The sequence below is a fragment of the Typopeltis vanoorti genome, chromosome 2, assembly GCF_054136105.1.
Source record: "Typopeltis vanoorti isolate ZY-2024b chromosome 2, IOZ_Tvanoo_1.0, whole genome shotgun sequence".
NCBI classification, from domain to species: domain Eukaryota; kingdom Metazoa; phylum Arthropoda; class Arachnida; order Uropygi; family Thelyphonidae; genus Typopeltis; species Typopeltis vanoorti.
In genome coordinates this window covers 158,296,121-158,318,679 of record NC_143550.1, presented here as the reverse complement: position 1 = coordinate 158,318,679, position 22,559 = coordinate 158,296,121, and the positions used below count along the sequence as shown (strand labels likewise).

The 22,559-nt window shown below is 35.6% G+C and overlaps 1 protein-coding gene across 1 annotated transcript in view; it reads right to left on the bottom strand.

Moving 5' to 3' along the window:
• The window catches only part of LOC150109564 (protein Obscurin-like), a 1,271,613-nt gene that overhangs the window by 540,491 nt on the left and 708,563 nt on the right, over positions 1 to 22,559 (bottom strand). Inside the window, exon 53 of the mRNA XM_090402667.1 lies at positions 1,603 to 1,775. Within this exon, the coding sequence (XP_090258793.1) occupies positions 1,603 to 1,775 (173 nt within the window). The remainder of the gene's footprint in view (positions 1 to 1,602; positions 1,776 to 22,559) is intronic.

Sequence of the window (22,559 nt, the reverse complement as noted above, 5' to 3'; positions counted from 1 at the left end):
AACTGTTTTATTATATACCTGTTTTATTATATATCATTATATATACTGTTTTATTATATATCATTATATATACTGTTTTATTATATATTATTATATGTTTTATTATGTAAATGTGAGGGACCATATACAGCATTGAGCAGATGAGGGTAATGTTATCAGTGAGAGTCAGCATGATTTGTGAAGGAGCACTCTTGTTTTAGCAATATACTAGCCTTTTATGAAAAAGTTACAAGAGCATTAGATGAAGGAAAGGCATATACTGCCATTTTCCTAGACTTAGCAAAGGCATTTGACAGGGTGCCACCTCATAAGCTGATATTCAAGTTGCAGCACATGGGTGTGGATGTCAGACTGGTCAACTGGATTCAGGATTAGTTGTCCGATAGGTATCAGAGAGTTGTGTATGGTGGGACAATATCAAGGAGGCAGAAGGTTACAAGTGTGTGGGGGGGGGTTCCACAGGGCTCAGTATTGGGACCTATATTGTTTAACCTTTATATCAATGCCATTGTCCGTGGATTGCAAGGCAATATTTGGTTGTTTGCGGATGATGCAAAGCTGGGAAGGGTTATTAGTAATAGTGCAGATGTGGTAGCCCTGCAAGAGGATTTGAATAAGCTAGATAGATGGGCAAATGAATGAGGATTTAAGTTTAATGAAGAAAAATGTAAGGTCTTAAGGTTTGGGACACATCGATGGGATGCTGCATACTCTATGGGAGGAGTTAAATTGGAGGAAGTAGGGGAGACAAGAGATCTGGCATTGATGATTGATAGAAACCTGAAATTTAGAGAATATATTGCAAAAGTAGTGAAGGTAACGCAGAGGATTGCTGCAATACTGAGAAGGACACTGACCTGCAGAGATAAAATGGTTATCATTCCATTGTATAAGACTCTGATCAGACCACACTTAGACTATTGTTCTCAGATCTGGTCCCCAGGATTTGAAGAGGATAAATTAACAGTGGAAAGGGTACAAAGGCGGATAACAAAGATGGTGTCGGGGCTGTACAATGTTAGTTATGAGGATCGGCTGAGGGAATGTGGACTGTAGAGTTTGGTGGAGAGAAGGAGGGGTGATATGATTGAGACTTTTAAACTGTTGAGAAGTGGTTACAGGGTTGACACTGGGGAGTTCTTTCGCTTGGTTGAACAGCTGGAAGGAGTCATGACAAGGGGCCATCCCTGGAAGTTACGAAAGGAAACTGTGAGAAAGAGGATGAGAAGTGGTTTCTTTGCATGGAGGGTGGTTGAAACATGGAATGCATTCCTGATGGAGTAGTGAGAGCAAAAACGGTCAATGCATTTAAGGAGCGGTATGATTGACTTTGTGTTTCCTAGGAGGGACCTCCCTCGATGGGTCTTGATAGACTTGTGTTTCTTAGAAAGGACCTCCCACAATGAGTCTTTTGACTCCATGGAGGCCTGAATAATAATAATAATAATAATAATATATTTATATATATATAGATACACACACACACACAGTATATATATCACATATATTATATTTGAACACAGCAAACTTTTACACTTTTTTAATGCTTATTAATAATCCTCCCCCCCCCACCTGCACACACACACACATACAAATACTTACCTTCCACAGAAAGAGTAGCTTTGCTTGTTGCTTCTCCTGCAGCATTTACTGCTTTGCAGGTATAAGTAGCAATATCTTGGGATTTGATATCCATAATCTCCAAAGTAAATTGATCATCTTTCTGAGTAATTTTAATGTGATCATTAGCAACAAGGGCAGAGTTTCCTTTGTACCTGGATGGATAATACATGAATCATGATCAGAATTATCTTTCTATAAGGTACATTATATATATATATATAAAGTAAGTATGCTAAAACAGAATGTGATAAGCATATTTAGGTAAGAAATGAATTTAATTCTTGAATTGAATTCCAGAATGACACCCCACATACTGGAAGTTTTATTTTTCTAACTTTACACTGAAACAGTGTTACATACTATGGTCCCACATGCAGGAGCATGAGGCCTAGGCCCCAACAATATCCTGTGCTAATCTAACTCCAGCTAAATATATATTAGTTGTTTGAAAAAAGTTCCATGTTTGGTCTCTACAACAGAGCTTCCTAATATGTAAAAAAACCCTTAAAAATATAAAAATTAAAAAAAAAATGAAAATTTATGTTAGACCACCCATGATATACTAATGTACTATAAGTTTACAATCTTTTCTGGATAGGACTCGCATAAAAATAAATAAATAAATACAATAAAAAAGATTGTAAACTTACACACACAACACACAATAAACATGATGGAAGTCATCACCTAATATAACCTTTTCTTTCTTATCCTACCCTACCTACAATGCTAAAAGAGTTCAGGACTTGCTGACATTTTTATCATGTGTGTGTGTGTGTGTGTGTGTGTGTTTGTATACAGAAACACATATACAGTAATTCATCATTTATCCAACCTTCAAAACAATGGCCCTTCAATTAACTGATCCCTTGCATGTCAACTGACTTCTGGTATAGCACCATGTAAATGCACTTCAATTATCTGACCCTTCAACTAAGAGAACAACAAACTGCCTTCCCAATGTGATCAGATAACCAGTCACAAATTGTTCCACTGCTGTAGAGCTCTGTTCTTGGACTGTTCACTGTTTAATTTGTACATTAATGATATAGGAAAGGATCTGAGAAGAACTGTTGGAAGTTTTTCCACTTGGTTATACTATAAATTAAAGATGCCAAGAAATAATATCCTTGGTTTAATCCTTAATTCAAGTGAAAGAAAATCTGAACTATTTTCAGGACTGGGCAACTCGTAAATAGAGGCTAATGATATCACATCACTTACCTTAGTATCCTATTATGCAAAGCACATATCCTTATGGACATGTATAATGCTATTAATTATGGGAAGGGGTCACTACCCATACCAGTTTTGACCTTTGTTGAGGTCTCATCAGTGGGAGCCAGATCCAGAAGTGATATTTCTGGGTCTGGGTCTGTGTCTGAAGGTTGAAGTAATGCAGAAGTCATATTTCCATATACAAGTATCCAAAAAGTGTCACACCTTACTATTAAAGTACTCTGGATTAGAGATAGATGTTGGAAGTTCTTTTCTTCCACTTGATTATACTATAAATTAAAGATGTCAAGAAATTATATTCTTGGTTTAATCCTTTATCCAAGTGTAAGCAGACAAAGTTTGCCAACTATTTTCAGGACTCGGCAACTTGTATATAGAGGCTATTGAGTTCACATCACTTGCCTTAGTATCCCTTAATGCAAAGCACATATTTTAATAATTTTAATAATTAATAAGTATAAATATGATACATTATATTTGGATTTTTATTGAACCATGATTTTGAAAAACATATATACATAATCGTCGACAAGTTTCGCCAGATAGGGTCTGCCTGGCTTCTTCAGGACGAGAAAGGTTATAGTAACATTGAATGCTAAAACAGAAGAATGCAGTAACGACCTTAAAATCAGTTAAACAAATTGAAAAGGACAGGTGACATTAAGAGCATAAAGCATTGTTAGTAGATAGCATTTTATAGTTTTTTGCGTAATTGAGTTCTGCTAAACATAATGAATTTATTAAGTTTTTCCAAATGTCTTTTAATATCATGCCTTGGTTTCTATTGAGGTTGTCTCCTGTCTGGAGTACCACTGGCTTCTTTAAAGTTTCTACATCTGAAATCTTCTTCAATGTACGGCATGGAGCTGTTGTCCCAATCTATGGAATGGTTCGAAATTGAGAAATGATGTGCTTATCCTGAGATGTCTGTTCTGTTGTTGTTGACATCTCCGATATGTTCTTTCTTTCGGATTTCTAGGCTTCGTGAAGTTTGGCCTATGTAAGTCAGTCCACAGGAACATGGGAGGCTGTAAACTCCTGTGTATTTGTAGAAAGCAATGCTGTCCTTAGGAGATCTTAACATGTAGTTAAAATAGGTTTAAAGGCAACCCTGATATTGAAAGGCTTCATGATTTTTGCTATTTTGGTGGAGACTCAGCCTGCATAAGGTATGATAATGGATGATGCATACATCTTCATACCTGATTTTAAGGTCGTTACTGCATTCTTCTGTTTTAGCATTTAATGTTAGTATAACCTTTCTCGTTGTGAAGAAGCCAGACAGACCCTAGCTGGCGAAACTTGTCGACGATTATGTATATGTGTTTATCAAAATCATAGTATAATAAAAATCCAAATATAATGTATCATATTTAGTAAAAAAAAGGACCAAATATTAACAATCATAATTAATAAGTATTTTAATAATAAGGTGTGATACCTTTTGGCTACTCATATATAGAAATATGACTTTTGCATTGCTTCAATCTTGGTACCAATACAAATCTTGGTCTGGCTCCCACTGATGAGACCTCAATAAAGATTGAAACTAGTATGCGTAGTGACCCTCCCATAACTAAGGCAAGTGATGTCATTAGCCTGTATATACAAGTTGCTCAGTCCTGAAAATAGTTCAAGTATAAACTTTGTTTGCTTACACTTAGATAAAGGATTAAGCCAGAAATATAATTTCTTGCCATCTTTAATTTCTGAGAGGAATTGTTCAGTTATCTGCCAGTGATGCAAAGTTGGGTAGAGCAATAGTTAATACAGAGTATATTAAAATTTTGCAGGATTTTTGGATAGACTGGAAGTCTGGGCAAAGGAGATTGGATATCAGTTTAATGTGACAAAGTATAAGGTTATGCATTTTGGAGTGAAAAGATTACCAGCTATACACCACATTGATGGAACTATACTCCAGGATGAAGAGACAAAGCCAGAGATCTGGGAGTGTTAGTGGATAGGAAGTTGAAGTTTAGATGACACATAGCAAAAGTGGCTAAAGCAACTCATCAGATTACTTGCTTACTGAAGAATACTTTGATGAGCAGAAACAAGGAAGTTATTATTCCTCTTTATTGAGCCTTGATAAAACCCCATCTTGACTACTGCATGGAGATCTGGCAGGTTGAAGATTTGAGGATTGCAGAAACTGGTTGAGAGGCAAAAAGAGGCTGATATGATGGAGACATACAAATTAGTAAAATATTTTTACAAGAGTAATTCAGAGGAAATTTTTCAGAATAGGTCTGGTGGTGGTGATGGGAGAACTAAGGGGGCCATCCTTGGAAACTGAGTAAGAGTGTAGTTAGCAAGAGTGTTAGAATTAGAATTACGACCTCCCTCGAGGCCCTAAACATAAGTCTAAGGACTATATGGGGTAGCTAGTAATAGTAACAATAATGTGAATTTCTAACTGCAGAAAGGAGACATGACCATTTTTTTTGGAAAACGGCTTTATTGAGATCTCTTACTGCTGATTAAATTTGAACATTACAACAAATTTTGAGAGTCAGATTATAAAGATATTATGCTCTAGAAAATTATGTTGGAGTGAGATGGGAGGGAGGAGCAAGAATTATTTTTTACAGAAAAGGGGGAGTGTCTCTTTAAAAGGTTTGAAAGCACTATCATATGCTATAAAGCTCATGTTAGTGCTTTATCATATAAAGCACTAACATGAGGCAAAAATGGACATGTCTATTTTTGCCTCATGCAAAAATGGACATGTCCCCTTTCTGCAGTTAACAATTTCTATATACATATGGGTAGTTCCTGACTTAGTAAAGGTTGCATTCTGCAACATTTACATAACTTGAAATTTACTTAAGTCAGATTTAACACTCTTTGTCCATTAATCACAATCTGTTGCTTATGCATTTTCAGTATATGTATGGAGTAGCACATTAACATGTTTAAAGATTATTTTTGTTAGTTTCATTCACAGAATGCACACACGAATAATATTTCTGAAAGTAATTATTAATGAAAAGTATTATAATAAAGAATATAAATAGTAGGGAAATTTTTTTTACTTTTTTGTGTTCTGTTTAATTTTTTTCACTTCTGTTCCTTTTTCAATCATGACTTTGTCCCTTTTGCACAAAAACATTAAAACTTATGAAAGTGCATAAATACAAATACGTAGCACATCCGTACTGAATAGTAAGGAGGGGAGTGTGCATGCATCTGATAGACTATTGAGCACAAAGTAAAGGCCAATATTATTGCTTATTTTTGAGCACTTCTAAACATGATATTCCATCCACTTATTTTAATATAATATAGAATTAGAAACAATTGCAATGTGCTTATCATTATTATTATTATTACCCCAAGACCTCATGGAGTCAAAGACTCATCTGGGAATATACTAAGTGAGAAATTAATAATTAATTAATTAATATACTAAGTTAGGAATTTACAAATTCTAATTTCTAAAAGCAATATCTCTGTGTGCTGTTTTACTTTAATTTGGTTTGAAGTATAATTGTGTACTGTCAGAAAACTCTAAGAACATCTTAGTTAAACTAATGCACACTTACAAAATGATAAGTCAATCTTATTTTTATGAAATGGAGGGTGGGAGGGAGGAGCAAGAATTTTTTTTACAAAAAAGGAGGGGTGCTTAAGGGTCAAAGCTGTATAACTGAGAGGAGACCTCCACATAGCCTTTAAAGGAATGCAGAGAACCAACCAGGGCTTCTGACCTAATGTCCAATCCTGACCTTCTCATGGTGCATCCTGTTGGGTATCAACATAGATACTGAACGAATGAGGATGAGCTGGCAGTTTGGGATTTTTCTGACCAAACTGCATTCTTATTCTTTAAACCAAAATACAAAATGATGGTACAGCATGAAAAATTTCATGCTGGCTGGGACGTTGCCTGGTTAAACAAGTTTAGAGTTTTCACCAGGGAATCAGGGAGAGTAGCGAAAAGTCAGCTACTGGAAGAAATTAAAAACACACCCCAACTCAACATCACCAGAAATAAAGATTGGTACTATCAACATAAGAAGCTTGAATGGCAAAGAAATGGGGCTAGCTGAGGAATTAGATAAGTACCAGATTGACATAATAGGAGTGACTGAAACAAAAAAGACAAAAACTAGTGAAATCTTTCTGAGCAATAAATACAAAATGTTATATTCAGGAAATGACAATCAAGGAAAAGAAGGAGTAGCCATAGTATTCAACACAAAATACGAGGTTAATCTTCTTGAATGGCAGTCAGTCTCAAGTAGAGTAATGTGGGCAAATATGAGAATGGGGAACTGGACAATGAGACTTATTTGTGCCTATGGTCCCACAGAAGGTTCTACTAAGGTAGAAGCAGGGCTGGCCATCTCGGGGGTGCGGTGGGTGCAATGCACCCGGGGCCCCACGATCGAGTGGGTACAGTCAGTACACATTTACAGAAACATATTTTTTATTTTATTTTTATTTTTTCTTCTTCTAATTTTGCTTATAACTAAAGGGATTTCATCGACAGGATTTTAGGGCACCCGGTAATAATAATATCTCTGTGTTTCTCTATTATATTAGGGTTTTTGCTTAATCCTTTTGATGTGTTTATGCAGTGTATAAAAATTAACAAACATGATTTTGATTTTACCCTAAAATGCCTGATTCATCATTAGTTTTTTTTCTAATCTGTTACACATTTATATCATCTGGCTTGTTATCGAAACCATTGAAAAAATATTTATTATATTCTTTATATATTGTTAGTCTAGAGCAGGGGTGGACAACCCTTAACATGCCTGCCAAACGTGGCACGCCAATGACTTTTTTCTGGCACGCAACCCAGGGCTCATCTTAAAAAATAATTAAATAAAAAAACACATTTCAAACATCTTCGCTGACACATATTTTAACTTAATATAATACAATTTTATTAAGTACAGCTATACCAAATAAAAATGCAATAATTAATTAAACTCTACCAACTGTTTCATAATAATAAATAATAAGAAAATTAGAAACAAACATCCTATTTCCAAGCCATCGATATATCTCTGCGATATACTGATGTACAAGTTTTGTCCAGTTCAGTTGTTGCATTATTTGTCAGGCATCAGGATGTGGCATGAATCCTTTACCATCATTTGATATATCTTTTCATGTTTCGTAAAGAATGTATCCGTTTTCTAAAGTGTATTTGTATTTGGATTTTATTAAATTGCAAGTCATTAAAATATGGATTGGAAGTATTTATTGTCAATTAATATGTTTAACTTATTAGATATAAAAGCAAATTTCCTTTACATTGATTTTCGGAAACTAAAGTTTTCAGTTTTTTTCGTAAAATCCCCGCATATAATGCAATTGCTATTTCCTGCCTAGAGAGCAGTTTCCTTGTGTGCATCCTACCCAAATAGCACCATCTGCTTTCCCATTATTTCAAGCAAAAATTAGCAGTAATTTACAAGACTTGAGATACTTAATGAACAATCCCTCACAAATGAGTGATGAACAGACAGCCATGGTACTAGGCCAGTAAAGATATGTGCATATGATTGGTGCGGTATTAACAAAAGATCGCACGAGTCAAAGATAAAAGTCAACAGACAATTTTTGAATTGAAATGCTAATTCTAATGCCAAATTCAATATCTGAAAGCCATAACAATATTCACTATACATTTCCTAGCTTTAACACATTTACGAATTTTAACACTATCTGTTGATTTTTATTGTTGATCTGCATTTGAGCTGGGGGGGTGGGCAGACTCCCACACATCTAGTTTTTAATATGGCTAAATAGCATAGTTTTTGTGGGAAGGGACATGCGATTCATTAGTTAATACCATTTTTATCCCAGCTGTCTCTCATTGCACTATTTGTTGAGAAATATATTACACAGACTGCAAATGTTTGTACCTCATTCAGTGATACAATAAAATGACCTGCTTTGACTGGCGTCTGCAGACGTATTGGCTAGTATGGAGGGCACGTGGTTTGCCACAGGAAGAGAGTCACTACTGCCATGAGATGAACGTGATTAAACTTTTTTTTTCTGTGTGAGGTTACGCGAAACTTTTCAATTTCTTTTTTTCGCAAAGTAAAATCAGGGGTGCGAGTTATACGCGAGGACCAGTTATATTCCAGTAAATACGGCAAGTTATTTTTAAAGCTATGTAAAATATATTATCAATATTCAGGATTATGAAATGTTGTCTGCACGTGATTAGATCTCAACTACGTTAATTTCAACTCAGTTAATAGTTACAGATAAGGGTGAAACTGATGTACTGAAGTAAACAAATGAAAAAAATAAACACATTCCGTGAGTGTTTCTAAAATTTTGTAATATTGTAAAAAGTATGTACATGTTTAACTTTTTTGTTAATTCATGGGATAAAAATATTTAATATTATTTACTTATTCGACAGGCAAAGCCTAACCCATAATGTCCATGCCAAGAAAGTATCTCTCTGGGTGTCAAAAAAGGAAATCAGCAGAAAAGAAAAAAGAAGAAAAGCAAAATCTCAAAATGTCACATGTAGATTTGTTTTCGTGGCTACAAAATAAATCTGACAACGAAATTGCTACGACTCCAGCAGCTGCAATTCAAACTCCAACTGAAGAAGAAAACTCCAAACAAGCTACACAACTATTTCAATAAATCATATAAAACATTTATATGATTTATTGAAGTAACTGATGTGACTGGTAAAGGACGCAAATTCGCTTTTAAAAAGAATAGGTGAGCTTGATTTAGATATTATGAATTGTAGAGGGCAAGCATACGATAACGGATGCTTGCCCTCTACAATTCATAATACGTTGCAATATGAAAGGAACTTATAAAGGCGTACAATCTAGAATAATTAGTTTAAACCCTAATGCAATTTATGTACCTTGCTTATCACATTCTTTTAATTTGATAATTTGTGATACTGCTTCCAGTAGTATATATCGTCAAAATTTTTTAGAAATACTGCGACGTTTATACTGTGTATTTTCTACATCTACAAAAAGGTGGGAAATTATACAAAAGCGTTTAAATATTACGCTTAAAACATTATGTGATACTCGATGGGAAGCCAAAATAGACGCAATCAAAGCAGTGTATATGTTAACCCTAAAGTGCAGAAATCAGTTATTCTGCAGATTATCTAGGTATTATGCAGATTAACTACGGTGATCCGTTAATGTGCGGAAAATTGTTTCATTTCTCAAATTACCTAGGTAATCTGCACATTACCTACTAGGCACTCGTTAAAGTGAAAATAAGATCTTTGCTGGAACAACAGCAACGTTTCTGTACGCTGAAATTAACATAATGTTATTTATTTATTTTTCGATATCTACAGAATCAAGTTAATACAATCAAACAATCAACAAATTAGTTGATAGAATCAATCATCAATCAATTAATATAATACAAGGAATCAAACGGTTTTAAATATTATTACAATTAAGAAAAAAAACATATGATAAAATTATGTTTACTTATTAAAAAACCAAACTAAAAGTGGAGGGAGAGGGGGGAAGGAGTAGGGAAAGGAAATGAGAGAAACAAACTTTTGAACTTTAACGATACGGAAACCGTTAATGTGCACATTACCTAGGTAAAATGCGGAAAACTCTTGATTCCGCACATTAACGGAGCAAATCAGTTAAACTGCAGATTAGCTAGGTAATGTGCACATTAACGGTTTTCGCACTTTAGCGGTAACATATACACAGTTTGTACAAACTTATAATGCCTTAGAAGAATTTATTGGTGCAATTAACGATAACACAGCAGTATCCGAAGCTAAAAGTCTACTAGATTCATTAAGAAATGCCATTAATTTTAAGCTTATAGGTGTGGTTTACAATATTGTCAAAAATTAATAGTATCAACATACTATTTCAAGCAAAAATAATTGTTCTTGACTCTGCTTTTTAGCGAATAAAATTAAAAATGAAATCCAAAATTTAAGATCAAAATTTAACACATTTTTAGACGATGCAAAAATGATAGCACGAAACTTGAATATTTCCGAACACTTCTCTGAAAAAAGAATTCGAAAAAGAAAAAGATTATTTTCTGAACTAGCAGATGATGAAGTTTTACTAAATCTGGTAGAGGAATTTAGATGTCACTTTTTCAACGTTGTGATTGATACTGTTATTATACAAATAGATGAGGGATTTAAAAAGATACCCATTGTTATTTCTTATTTTAAATTAATCACTGATATAAAAACATTAGAAAAAAATGAACTAGAAGACCGCTCAAGGGATTTTGTAAAATATTATAGTAAAGATGTAAATGAAGACTTAATCCAGGAAACCGATTTGTTACGAGAATTGATCTTGGACCAAAAAAATGTAAATAACGTGCAAGACATATTGCAATATATATTAAATAATAGTTATAATGAACTATTTCCAAATGTGCTAACTGTATTGAAAATTTTCTTTACACTACCAGTTACTATAGCAAGTGCAGAGCTTTCTTTTAGCAAATTAAAATTGATAAAGAATTATCTTCAGTCAAGTATGTGGGAAGAATGCTATGCACTTACTATATTAAGCATCGAAAAGGAAATTGCCAAAAATTGTAATTTTTTGGAAATGATTAATGACATAGCAAAAAAAAATTGCATGCTTAAATAAATGCATATTAAGCAATATACGTGTTAGTAAAACTGAGCCCCTAAATAGTAAACCTATTTATTTTTTTATGTGCTTAAAGAAATTTTTTTATTACTTTAAACAATAATTAATTGTAAATAGTTTTTGTGTGCTAGTTGGTGAGCCAGGATACTTTTGTATATGTTAAATATTTATTTATTTTAATTATTTAATACTTTTGCTTTGTGTTCAGTAAACGTTATGTAAACCTGTTATATTTTGAATGTGTTTTTTCTTTGTTTTCCTGGGCCAAAATCATTTGCAGGTAAGAGGTTTTACAATACGTTTATTTCGAATCTTTTAATTTTTACCTTTTAAAAATATTTTAGGGCCCCAAAAGGTTTCTTGCACCCAGGCCCCTTTAATTTCTGCAAAAATTCCTACTCTTCTATCGTAGAAGTGCAGGAAGTTTTTGAGGCTTTATAGAAAACAACTGATACAATGAAAAAGGAAAAGTTGGTCCTTGATGGGGATCCAAATAGCAGAGTAGGAAATGATTGTCAGACATACAAAAATATTTTGGGAAAATTTGGAGAAAGGAGCAAAGCTAATAATCATGGCAAATACCTGTTGGATTTCTGCTAATGACATTGACTGGCTATTACTAACACCGTGTTCCAACATACATAAAAATGTGCACAAATTCACATGGAGAGAAGAAGCAAGGAATAAGAAAGGTTTCATTGACTATGTCATTGTTGATAGTGATGTTTACTCCTCTGGTGCAGTACAGAGGATTTGAAATTGGAAGTGATCCCTATTTAGTCTTGAGTGGGATAAAACTGAATTTCATATTGAAAGGAAAAACATGTAAGAAAGTTTTAAAGCGAATAAAAGTTGAGATGGATTTCTATTTTTCTCCAAAATTAGGAGAAAAAATGAAACTCTTTCATTTTTTCTTCAACAGATTATTGAAGAAAAAATGAAAGAGTTTGAAACAGGAACCAAACCTTGTAAATTCAGTTGCAAGCCTTGAAGAAAACCTTGATAGATTCAGCCAGAGAGGTGTCTGCAAGGATATAAAAATCAGAACTCCATAGTGGACACAGGAAGGAAGTTAAAGAGGCAATGAAGGAAAAGAAGAAAGACAAGCAGAGACAAGCAGGTTATTGTTCCTCTCTATCGAGCCTTGATAAGACCCCATCTAGACTACTGTGCTCAGATTTGGTCACCTAGGTTTCTTCTTGATGGGGAGGAGGTGGAGAGGATCCAGAGGCGAGTGACCAAGATGATAGCAGGTCTGTGGAATGAACCGTATGAGAACAGGTTGTGGATTTGTGAGTTGCAAAAATTGGTTGATAGGCGGAGGAGGGGAGATATGATTGAGACATTCAAATTACTGAAGGGTTTCTATAAAATTAATTCAGAAGATATTTTTGAGAACAGGGCTGGTTGTGGGAGGACTAGGGGACATCCATGGAAACTGGGCAAAAGTGTGGTTAGTAAAGGTGTTAGAGCTGGGTTCTTTACTTTTAGAGTAGTGAATGAGTGGAATGCGCTCCCTGAGTCTGTGGTGGATGCTGTGACAGTGAATGAGTTTAAGGCGAGGTATGATAGATACTGTATGAATGTCAAATAGTTGTGATGAATATGATTTGGGGCCTCCCTCGATGAGTCTAATGACTCCCTGGAGTTGCCCGTAATAATAGTAATAATAAATAAGTCACCTTGTGCTCTTAGACAATACAGAAGAGACAAATGCAAAAATGCTAAACACTGTGTAAAACTAGCTAAACAAAAGTCATGGGAGGACTTTGGCAAGAATATAGAAAATAAATATCAAGAAGGTGGCAAAATATTCTGGAGGTTGTTGAAGAAGTTTAAAAATGGAGGAAAGAGTGCTGTAAAAGGAGTTAGAGATGATAAAGGTGATATGAAAAAGGGAGAAAAAGATATATTTGAAGTATGGAGGAATTACTTTGAAAAACTGCTAAATGAAACAAGCAGTGATGACAGCACAGTGGTAAGAAACACTGATCAGGCATACAGTCAGGAATATATATCCATACTTGAAATAGCCATTCAAAGGCTTGAAATGTGGAAAGGGAGCAGCAGGAATAGATGATATTTGACCAGAAATGCTGACGTATGGTGGTATAAAAGTCTTACAGTGGCTGCACTGCATAGTTCAGAAGGCCTGGAGAGAGAGGGACAAATTCTCGATGATTCAGCTAGAGAGCTCTCATAGTATCCATATAGAAAAAGGGAAATAAAACTTTATGTGAGAATTAGAGAGGTATTTCCCTACTGAGTGTTCCTAGTAAGATTTATGCAAGTATACTTGAGAAATGATTGAGAAGAATTGTGAATGAAAAGTTTGGTCAAGAACAAGCTGGATTCATGCCAAACAGAGGTTGTCAGGATAAGATCTTCACTTTACGACAAATAGTTGAGAAATCATGGGAATATAACAAAGATCTGTATTTAAGTTTGATCTGTAAAAGGCATATGACAAGGTGCCAAACGAGAAGTTATTCAATACGCTACAGTTATATGGTGTCAGTGGGGCATTATATGAAGCACTCATCATCATCATTAGTGTTCTGTCTCTTGACAGGTCCAATGGTATAACTCAGCAGATTTTCTTCCCCCAATTTCCTCTGTCTCTTGCTTCCTCCTTCATTTCCTGATATCAAGCACTACTTAGTCTTTATTTGAGTTGTAAGTCAGCACTTAGAATTGAAGGAAGTACAGGAAGATGGTTTAATGTTAATTCTGGTGTGAGACAAGGATGTACATTATCCCCTCTGTTATTCATTATCTATATGGATCACATCATGAAGGAAAGTGGTATTAAACCTGATATCATATCAAAATTGGAAATGTTAATGTCAGCTCTTTGCTTTATGCAGACGATGTTATACTTCTAAATTAATCCGCTACAATTCTGCAAGATTCCCTGACTAAATTGAATAACTGTTGTAATAGATATGGTATGAAGGTCAGCATTAAAAAGACAAAGACAATGAAAATAGGCAGAATCATTGAAAATGTCAACAGCGTTGTGAACGGACAACCTGTGGAACAAGTAAAATATTTCAACTACTTAGGCATGATTTTTAGTGAAGATGGTAAATTAAATATGGAAATAGACACAGAATCAATAAAGCTGGTATAGTAAGAAGTCAGATGAATAAATTCATATGGAATGAGAGAGAAATTAGTCAGAGCACTAAATTATATACAAGACAGTGTTCAAACCAGTTTTAACTTATGGACCTGAAAGCTGGGTCAGAAGTAAAACACTTTTATCATTATTATTATTATTATTATGGGTATCTCCATGGAGTCAGAAGACTCATCACGGGAGACCCAAACTAGCAAAATAATATCTTTCATATCTCTTCTTGAATTCATTTACAGACGAAGAGCTCACAATTAAGTCAGGCAATAAATTCCACTTATTCACCACCGTCCAGGGAAATAACCTTGTTCTGACACCCTTGTTAACCACACTCTTCTTTAATTTCCAGGGATGACCTCTTGTTCTTCCATCACTATCACATAGCTGAAACATTTCCCCTGCATCAATCCTATAAAAATCTTTCAGTAATTTAAATGTTTCTATCATATCCCCTCTTCTCCTCGTATAAATCAACCTCTGCAATCCACAAACTCTCAATCTATCAATGTAGGGAGCATTTTTTACATCACTCACCAACTTGGTCACTCTTCTCTGAACCCTCTCCACAGCCTCGTCATCTCCAAGGAATCCAGGTGATCGGACCTGAGCACAGTAATCCAAATGTGGAAGTATCAATGCTTTATAAAGGGGAATAATAACCTCTTTATCTCTGGATGTCAGTGTGTTCCTCAACAACCAAGTAATTCTATGCGCAATCTTGGACACCTTAGCAATGTGTCCCCTGAACTTCATCTCCCTATCCACCAACACCCCAAAGTCCCTAGCCTCATCAATCTCTTGGAGTACTGTTCCATCAATGCAGTACACAGCTGGTAATCTTTTAATCCCAAAATGCATAACTTTACACTTTTCCACATTGAACTGACATCTATTACCTTCCCATTCTACCACCTTATTTAAATCATCCTGCAAACTTTCAACATCAGCTTGATTTTTTATTGCGCTACCCAACTTTGCATCATCATCAGCAAACAACTAAATATCTTCCTGTAAGCCATTTCCTATATCATTTATATACAAATTAAACAACAATGGCCCAAGCACAGAGCCCTTAGGCACACCACTGATCACCTGCCTCATCCTGGACTCGGCTCCTCCATACACCACCTTCTGGTATCTCTCCCTGAGCTATTCTTCTATCCATATCACCAATTTAGTATCCATTCCCATCTGCTCCAATTTGCATAACAGTGTTCCATGGGGTATCCTGTCAAAAGCCTTAGCAAAATCCAGAAGTACAGAAATGTGTAGCCATTTCCTTTGTCCAACTCAGATGTCATTCTATTATGAAAAATTAATAGATTGTTATTTATTTTTTTTTTTTGAAAGTTTATTTTTCACTTGGTCAGACTATAATAAATTTAGTTTAATCCTTTATCCAAGTGTGTGTGTGTGTGAAAACAAAGTTTGTGCCTGAAAGTGTCCTGAAGATACTTTCAGGTGCAAACTTTGTTTGCAAACACTTGGATAAAGAATTAAACTAAATTTATTATAATAGATTGCTAAGGCAGGATCTACCTTTAACAAAACCATGTTGGCCTCTATAGAGTATCATATCCTGATCCACCCATTCTTAAATTTTGTCTTTAACCAACTTTTCCAATACTTTTACCACTACTCCTGAGATGGTGATTGGTCTGTAATTAACCACCGCAGTTTTAGAGCCCTTATGCAAAGGAACCAGTTTGCCTAACTTCCACTCCCTAGGGACCATACCAGAGTTCAAACTTAAATTAAATATCCAAGTAAGAGGGGTTGACAATTCATTTGCCCATTCACACAACACCCGAGCTGATATTCCATCTAAGCCTACAGCAGAGTTTGTATTTAAATTTTGCAATATACTAAATACCTCTGATTCTTTAGCTTCGATTCTCACATTAGTTATTGCTACAGGTATAGAGATATCTTCACTTGGGTGATAGACTTTTGAAAAGTGATTACTCAGTAACTCGACTATTACATCTGATTTTGTCACCTCAATACCATCAGCACCCACTAAAGTTATCCTTCCGAAGTCATTCTTCCTTTTACTTGCTACATAGCGGAAGAACTCTTTGGGATTACCCTTGATCTCTTTGGCTAATAAGGTCTTCTCATAATCTGTTTTAGCTTTTCTTACTATGCTGGTAACCTTCCTAGCTTGAGCCTTGTACTGCTAATGGGTGTACTGATCGACTTTCTCCTTGTAAATTCTCCATAACATTTACTTTTTTTTTTTGTAGATCAAGCTTGATACTACTGCTTATCCATCTAAAGCCTGCCTTGTTTGACTTCCTGACCATGGGGACACAATCTGATATTGCTTTCCACAGATACCCGCTGATTTTATCCCATGCACTGTTAACATCTTTCCCCTACAATATGTTCTGCCATGGGATGGCTGCAAGCTCACTCCAAAGCTTGTTATTATTGCCTAACCTGTGGTTCCATATATATCCCTTCTTAACAGAAAAATCCACAGATTTTGCAACCTCCCAAGTCAATACCACACACACACACACACCATGTGATCGCTCACACCAATTGAAGGTAACGAGGACACCTAACTTATGTATATAACCTCTGAACCAATAACCAAGTCCAACACTCTCACACCACGTGTCTCTTCAGTTATGTGCTGTTTCAAGTAATTATCTCGTAGAAGATGTATGAACTCCATTTCCTTTTTGCCACGTGATATTTCCTCCTTCCAATTGATATCACCGTAATTAAAATCCCCCATAATAATCACTAAGCCTGCACTCATTGCACTAATTTGCTGATGCATGAATTCAATATCTCCCCCTGTACTCCCTGGCCTATAGCACCATCCAACTGTATATTTGGTTGCATTGGTCACTATTTCGCACCAGATCACCTCAAATGAACTCTCATTCACATGCCTATCATCTTGATATACTACTTTCTTTGGCTGCAACACATCAGCTATCATCAACAGTACTCCTCCCCCCGTTCTATTTTCTCTATCCTCCCTGAAAATACTGTACCCATCACATCTTCTGCTGACAGCCAAGTTTCACTAATGCCTACAACTTTGATGAGATTGCACTAAGTAATGTCAAAAATTCTTCTCTCTTATTCTGAATGCTTCTTGCATTGGCATACAAAAATTGCAGATTCCCTCTAGATCTTGTAACGACTTTAGAATTGATATATAAGTCACTAATTTCAGTAGTCCCATGCCGATTTTTATCCCCTCTTCTGCAGACCACATCTTCTGCTGACAGCCAAGTTTCACTAATGCCTACAACTTTTGATGAAATTGCACTAAGTAAATCTCATCAAAAGTTGTAAGCATTAGTGAAACTTGGCTGTCAGCAGAAGATGTGGTCTGCAGAAGAGGGGATAAAAATCGTCATGGGACTACTGAAATTAGTGACATATATCAGTTCTAAAGCCATTACAAGATCTAGAGGGAATCTGCAATTTTTGTATGCCTATGCAAGAAGCATTCAGAATAAGAGAGAAGAATTTTTGACATTACTTAGTGCAATCTCATCAAAAGTTGTAGGCATTAGTGAAACTTGGCTGTCAGCAGAAGATGTGGTCACTGGAATTGAATGTGATGGGTACAAAAATTCTTCTCTCTTATTCTGAATGCTTCTTGCATTGGCATACAAAAATTGCAGATTCCCTCTAGATCTTGTAACGGCTTTAGAACTGATATATAAGTCACTAATTTCAGTAGTCCCATGCCAATTTTTATCCCCTCTCTTCTGCAATTTATTCTGCGTATAAGGATCAATAAATATACAATCAGTGCTAAAGTTTCTCTCTCTTACGCTCAACCTTTCCAATATTAGTTTCCATGCCCAATTGCTTCAACTTGTTCAGAAAACAGTAACTTCTTCAATCGCTTATGTCCTTCCATGTTCAGATGCAGTCCATCTCTAGCATACAACTGTCTTTTTCCTTCAAACACACTCCAAACATCGACAAATTTCAGACCTCTTTTTTTTTTTTTGCACATTCTTGCAATGATATCATTCATTATTATCGCTCGTCTACTTAACTCGTAATTGTCAAAACGAGGCAGCACACACACTATCCTCCCATTGACACTTTTCCTCTTCACAATATCTAACAATGTTCTTAAATCTTTTCCTGCCCAATTTATACCACCACTCAGGTCATTCGTACCCACCATAACTATCATCTTGTCTGCTTCATGCCCTCTCTTTATTGCTAAAGCCACTTGACCAAAGACTAGAGATTGTAGATATGAGAGTCCTGAGAAAGATTAGGGGCATGAACAGATGGCATCAATGGCAATATCATATTAAAAACGAGGATATTCGAAAAGAACTTGACATTGTCAGCATCCAGGAATGTGTTAGTGGAGCTAATCTCAGATGGTATGATCACTTAAAGAGAATGGGCGAGGAAACATTAGCAAAACAATTGTTTTCTGCCAGGTTGGCAGGAAAACGATCCATAGGAAGACCAATACATAGGTGGATTGATACAGTACAAAGTGCCTTAGATGATAGAAATATAAGATCTGATAATGTTGGAGTCTTGACAAGTAACAGACTGATTTGGAGGAAAATTGTAGATAGGAAGTTAGTAATGATGTAAATTTTTCATGTAGTACTATCATATCCTGTACACCCCTTGAGGGTACATGGCAGGAATTTGATGATGATGATGAGATAAAGGAGGAGTGTCTCTTTAAAAAAGTTTGCAACTACTATCATATGCTGTCTGCCTTATATGCATGGCAAGTAAAATTATTATAACTCAGATTTTTTCCACAGCCCTTTCAGGATAATTTCTGTAACTCTGAATTTACAAAAGGTGAATTTGCATAAGTAGGAAACTGCCTGCATACATATACCCTGGACTGACTATATATATATAGAGAGAGAGAGAGAGAGTCCAGGACTTATGAGGTATGCAACTTATAATCAGTGAACAGATATTTACAACAGCCATCACATTAGCATGTTCAACAAATTCTATCTCACTCGTGCAACCCATGGACAAGGGGTATTCTTGTTGCCTTTTTTCTCCTCAGGCTATCACTGCTACTGAGGGTAAGAAACCTGAAACTTTTGGAAGGCATATATCTTGTATTGTATAAAGAAAAGAATGTAGATGCAGCATAGAGTGAGATGACAGAAGAAGTAAGCATTCCCCTCTGCCCCCCCCCCCCAAAAAAAAAAAAAAAAAAAACTGTACAGCCAAACAAATTTAGGCATATACCTCTGTCAATAATGCAGTTCAGTAGATTGAGGAAATGGGTCCCAATATTGAGAGATTCAGCACAGCAGACAGAATGATGCACGCTATTACTTGCTATAAAGAAATTTGTGGAGAAAAGCAAACTGTGCAGACTAAGTTGGATGTAACATATAAATTTCTAAAGGCGTCAAATCCTGCTGTTACCCTCCTACCCAAAGATGAGCCTAGACCTTCCACAAGTTATGTGTCTAGTAAACTGTCCTCATAATGCTTTGTTGCAATTCCTGAATCTGAAGAATTTGTTGTTGATGAACTAGTCTCTCTTGCTTCCCCTGATGAACCATCCAATTAATGAAGATAGCCTTGAAAAATTATTCATGCTCCATGTGTTTTCAGCTGATTATTTTGCTTGTAACTGCACAGAAGTACTCTACTTATGTTTCATTATTTATTCAAGTACAGTACCATATACAGTAAATTTATGCTTTCATTTGTACATTGTATTATTTCACTACAAACAGAGTAAAATTAGTCAACATATATAACAAAACAGACTTACACTTTTTAATATTCAAGCACAGATGGTATGTTAACAATTAACATACCCTCTATGCCAACATACATATATGGTTCATACAGCAATTTCTCATTTGCAACCTTTTCAACTTACAATGGGATCGATGAAATGGAATCCTGTGGTAAGTTGATGACTAACAGTATATAAATATACAAATAGAGAAATATTTTACACAGGAATAAATAAGCTCATATAAATATAGGAACATTTATAGGACATAAATATAGGAGCTTTTCAAGTGAATGTGAATTAGTCAGAAGCATACAGAGGTAACAGGATTTTATTATTATTATTAATATTGTTAATTACCAACTTGCCATGGAGTCACAAGGACTCCATATGGGACTCATGGGAAACTGTCCAAAATAATGCAAATCAAACTGTGCCTGCAATTCATTTCACTGTTTCTATATGTTGCACCATTCGATTGGAAAAGGCCTAAGTTCGATTCTTGCCATGACAGGAGGAATCTTTATATGGACTTTTTCAATTGAAGGTGAGTTAGCCGATCTCTGAGTGGTTAGCATATCCGCTCTCCAGACAAAAGGCTACGGATTCGAATCCCGCCATGGGCATGGATGTTTGTGATTGTATGTGAAAATACTAGTGGTGGTGGTGGTCAACGATAGATGGTGTTGGTGTAGATGATGAAGGCAACCCAACTAGGTTGGTGGATTGAGTGGTGGAGACAGAGAGTTGTAGAGTAGGTGCCCTCCCTCGATGATTTTTTGGACTCCCTGGAGGTGTCACATATTAATAATAATAATATGGAGGTAGCAGGATTTTTTCTCCTGGAAACTCGGGTTTTTCATCCCGCATACAGACAAATCGGCCCTTCAGAACACTCACAATTTACAGACAAAAAATACTAGCTAGATGATTGGTAATAGAGGATTAGTGTAGTGGTGGAGACGGAGAGTTGTACAATAGGTGTCCTCCCACAATGAGTCTTCGGACTCCTTGGAGGTGTCACAAATAATAATAATAATATACTAACCACACTTTCTAGCCATATATTCAATTGCCTGTTACTCTCTAAATAAAACAAAAAAAAACCTGCTCTCACTCTCTTACTTACTCCCTCCTTATATAATTACAGTATAAAGATGTCCTCTGTCCCCTCCATATGAATAATCTCTGCATTAAACTAGCCATACCTATTTTATAAGTTGAAACATCTTATATGTTTCAACTGCATCATCCCTCTCCCCTACTTTTCCTCCTATCCAACAAACTCCACAGATGGCATTCCCTCAATGTGTGTGTGTGAATCCAACACTTTAGTTATCATTGACATTATCTTAGTTGTTTTCTCTGGACCTTTTTCAAAATCTGTTCATCATCTTAAAAACCAGAGGACCACATCATTAGTGAAATTGATACCTTGCACACTGAATTATAGCCTCTTTATTTCTACACCCAAAGTCCATTATGTGCATTCACAAATGTCATTTGCGAATGCATACAAATGACATTTGTGTGCATTCTCCAAATTTCAGGTAAGAGATCCATCATCATCCCAGCAATAGTGATGGTCATTTTCACCACTTTCAATAAATCTCTATCAACTGAATATGCAGCATTCAACCAGCCTTTAAAATTCAAGCCTCACAATATGCAACACTGAACTGGTAATCCTATATATATATATATGTCAACACCGACAGTCAATTCAAATCTTCCTGTAGAACCACAGTCTGCTACTGACATCTCACAACTTTCCCAAAGTTTGCTCATCTGCAGTCAATTACATATTCCATTTAACACTCTCCTAATATTATTAAATAGGCATTATTAATGATAATGTCCACAAACCTCTGTGGCATGACACTATTCAGTTTTGCTTCGATACAATGCATGTTGTATTAAACAGTCAATCTCCAATCTAATTATTATTATCTAAGACCTCAAGGGGGTCAAGGACTCATCGAGGGAGGCTATAAATCACCCAAACCAGCTATCATACTGTTCCTTAAATTCATTCGCATTAGATGCACTCACTAACTCTAAAGGCAAACTATTCCACTCATTCACTGCTCTGTGAGAGGAAAAACCTAGCTCTTACCTATTTCTTGACTTTGAACAAACTTAACTTCCATGGATGCCCACATGTTCTCTCCCTACCTTCCATATAATGAAAAATTTCATCAGT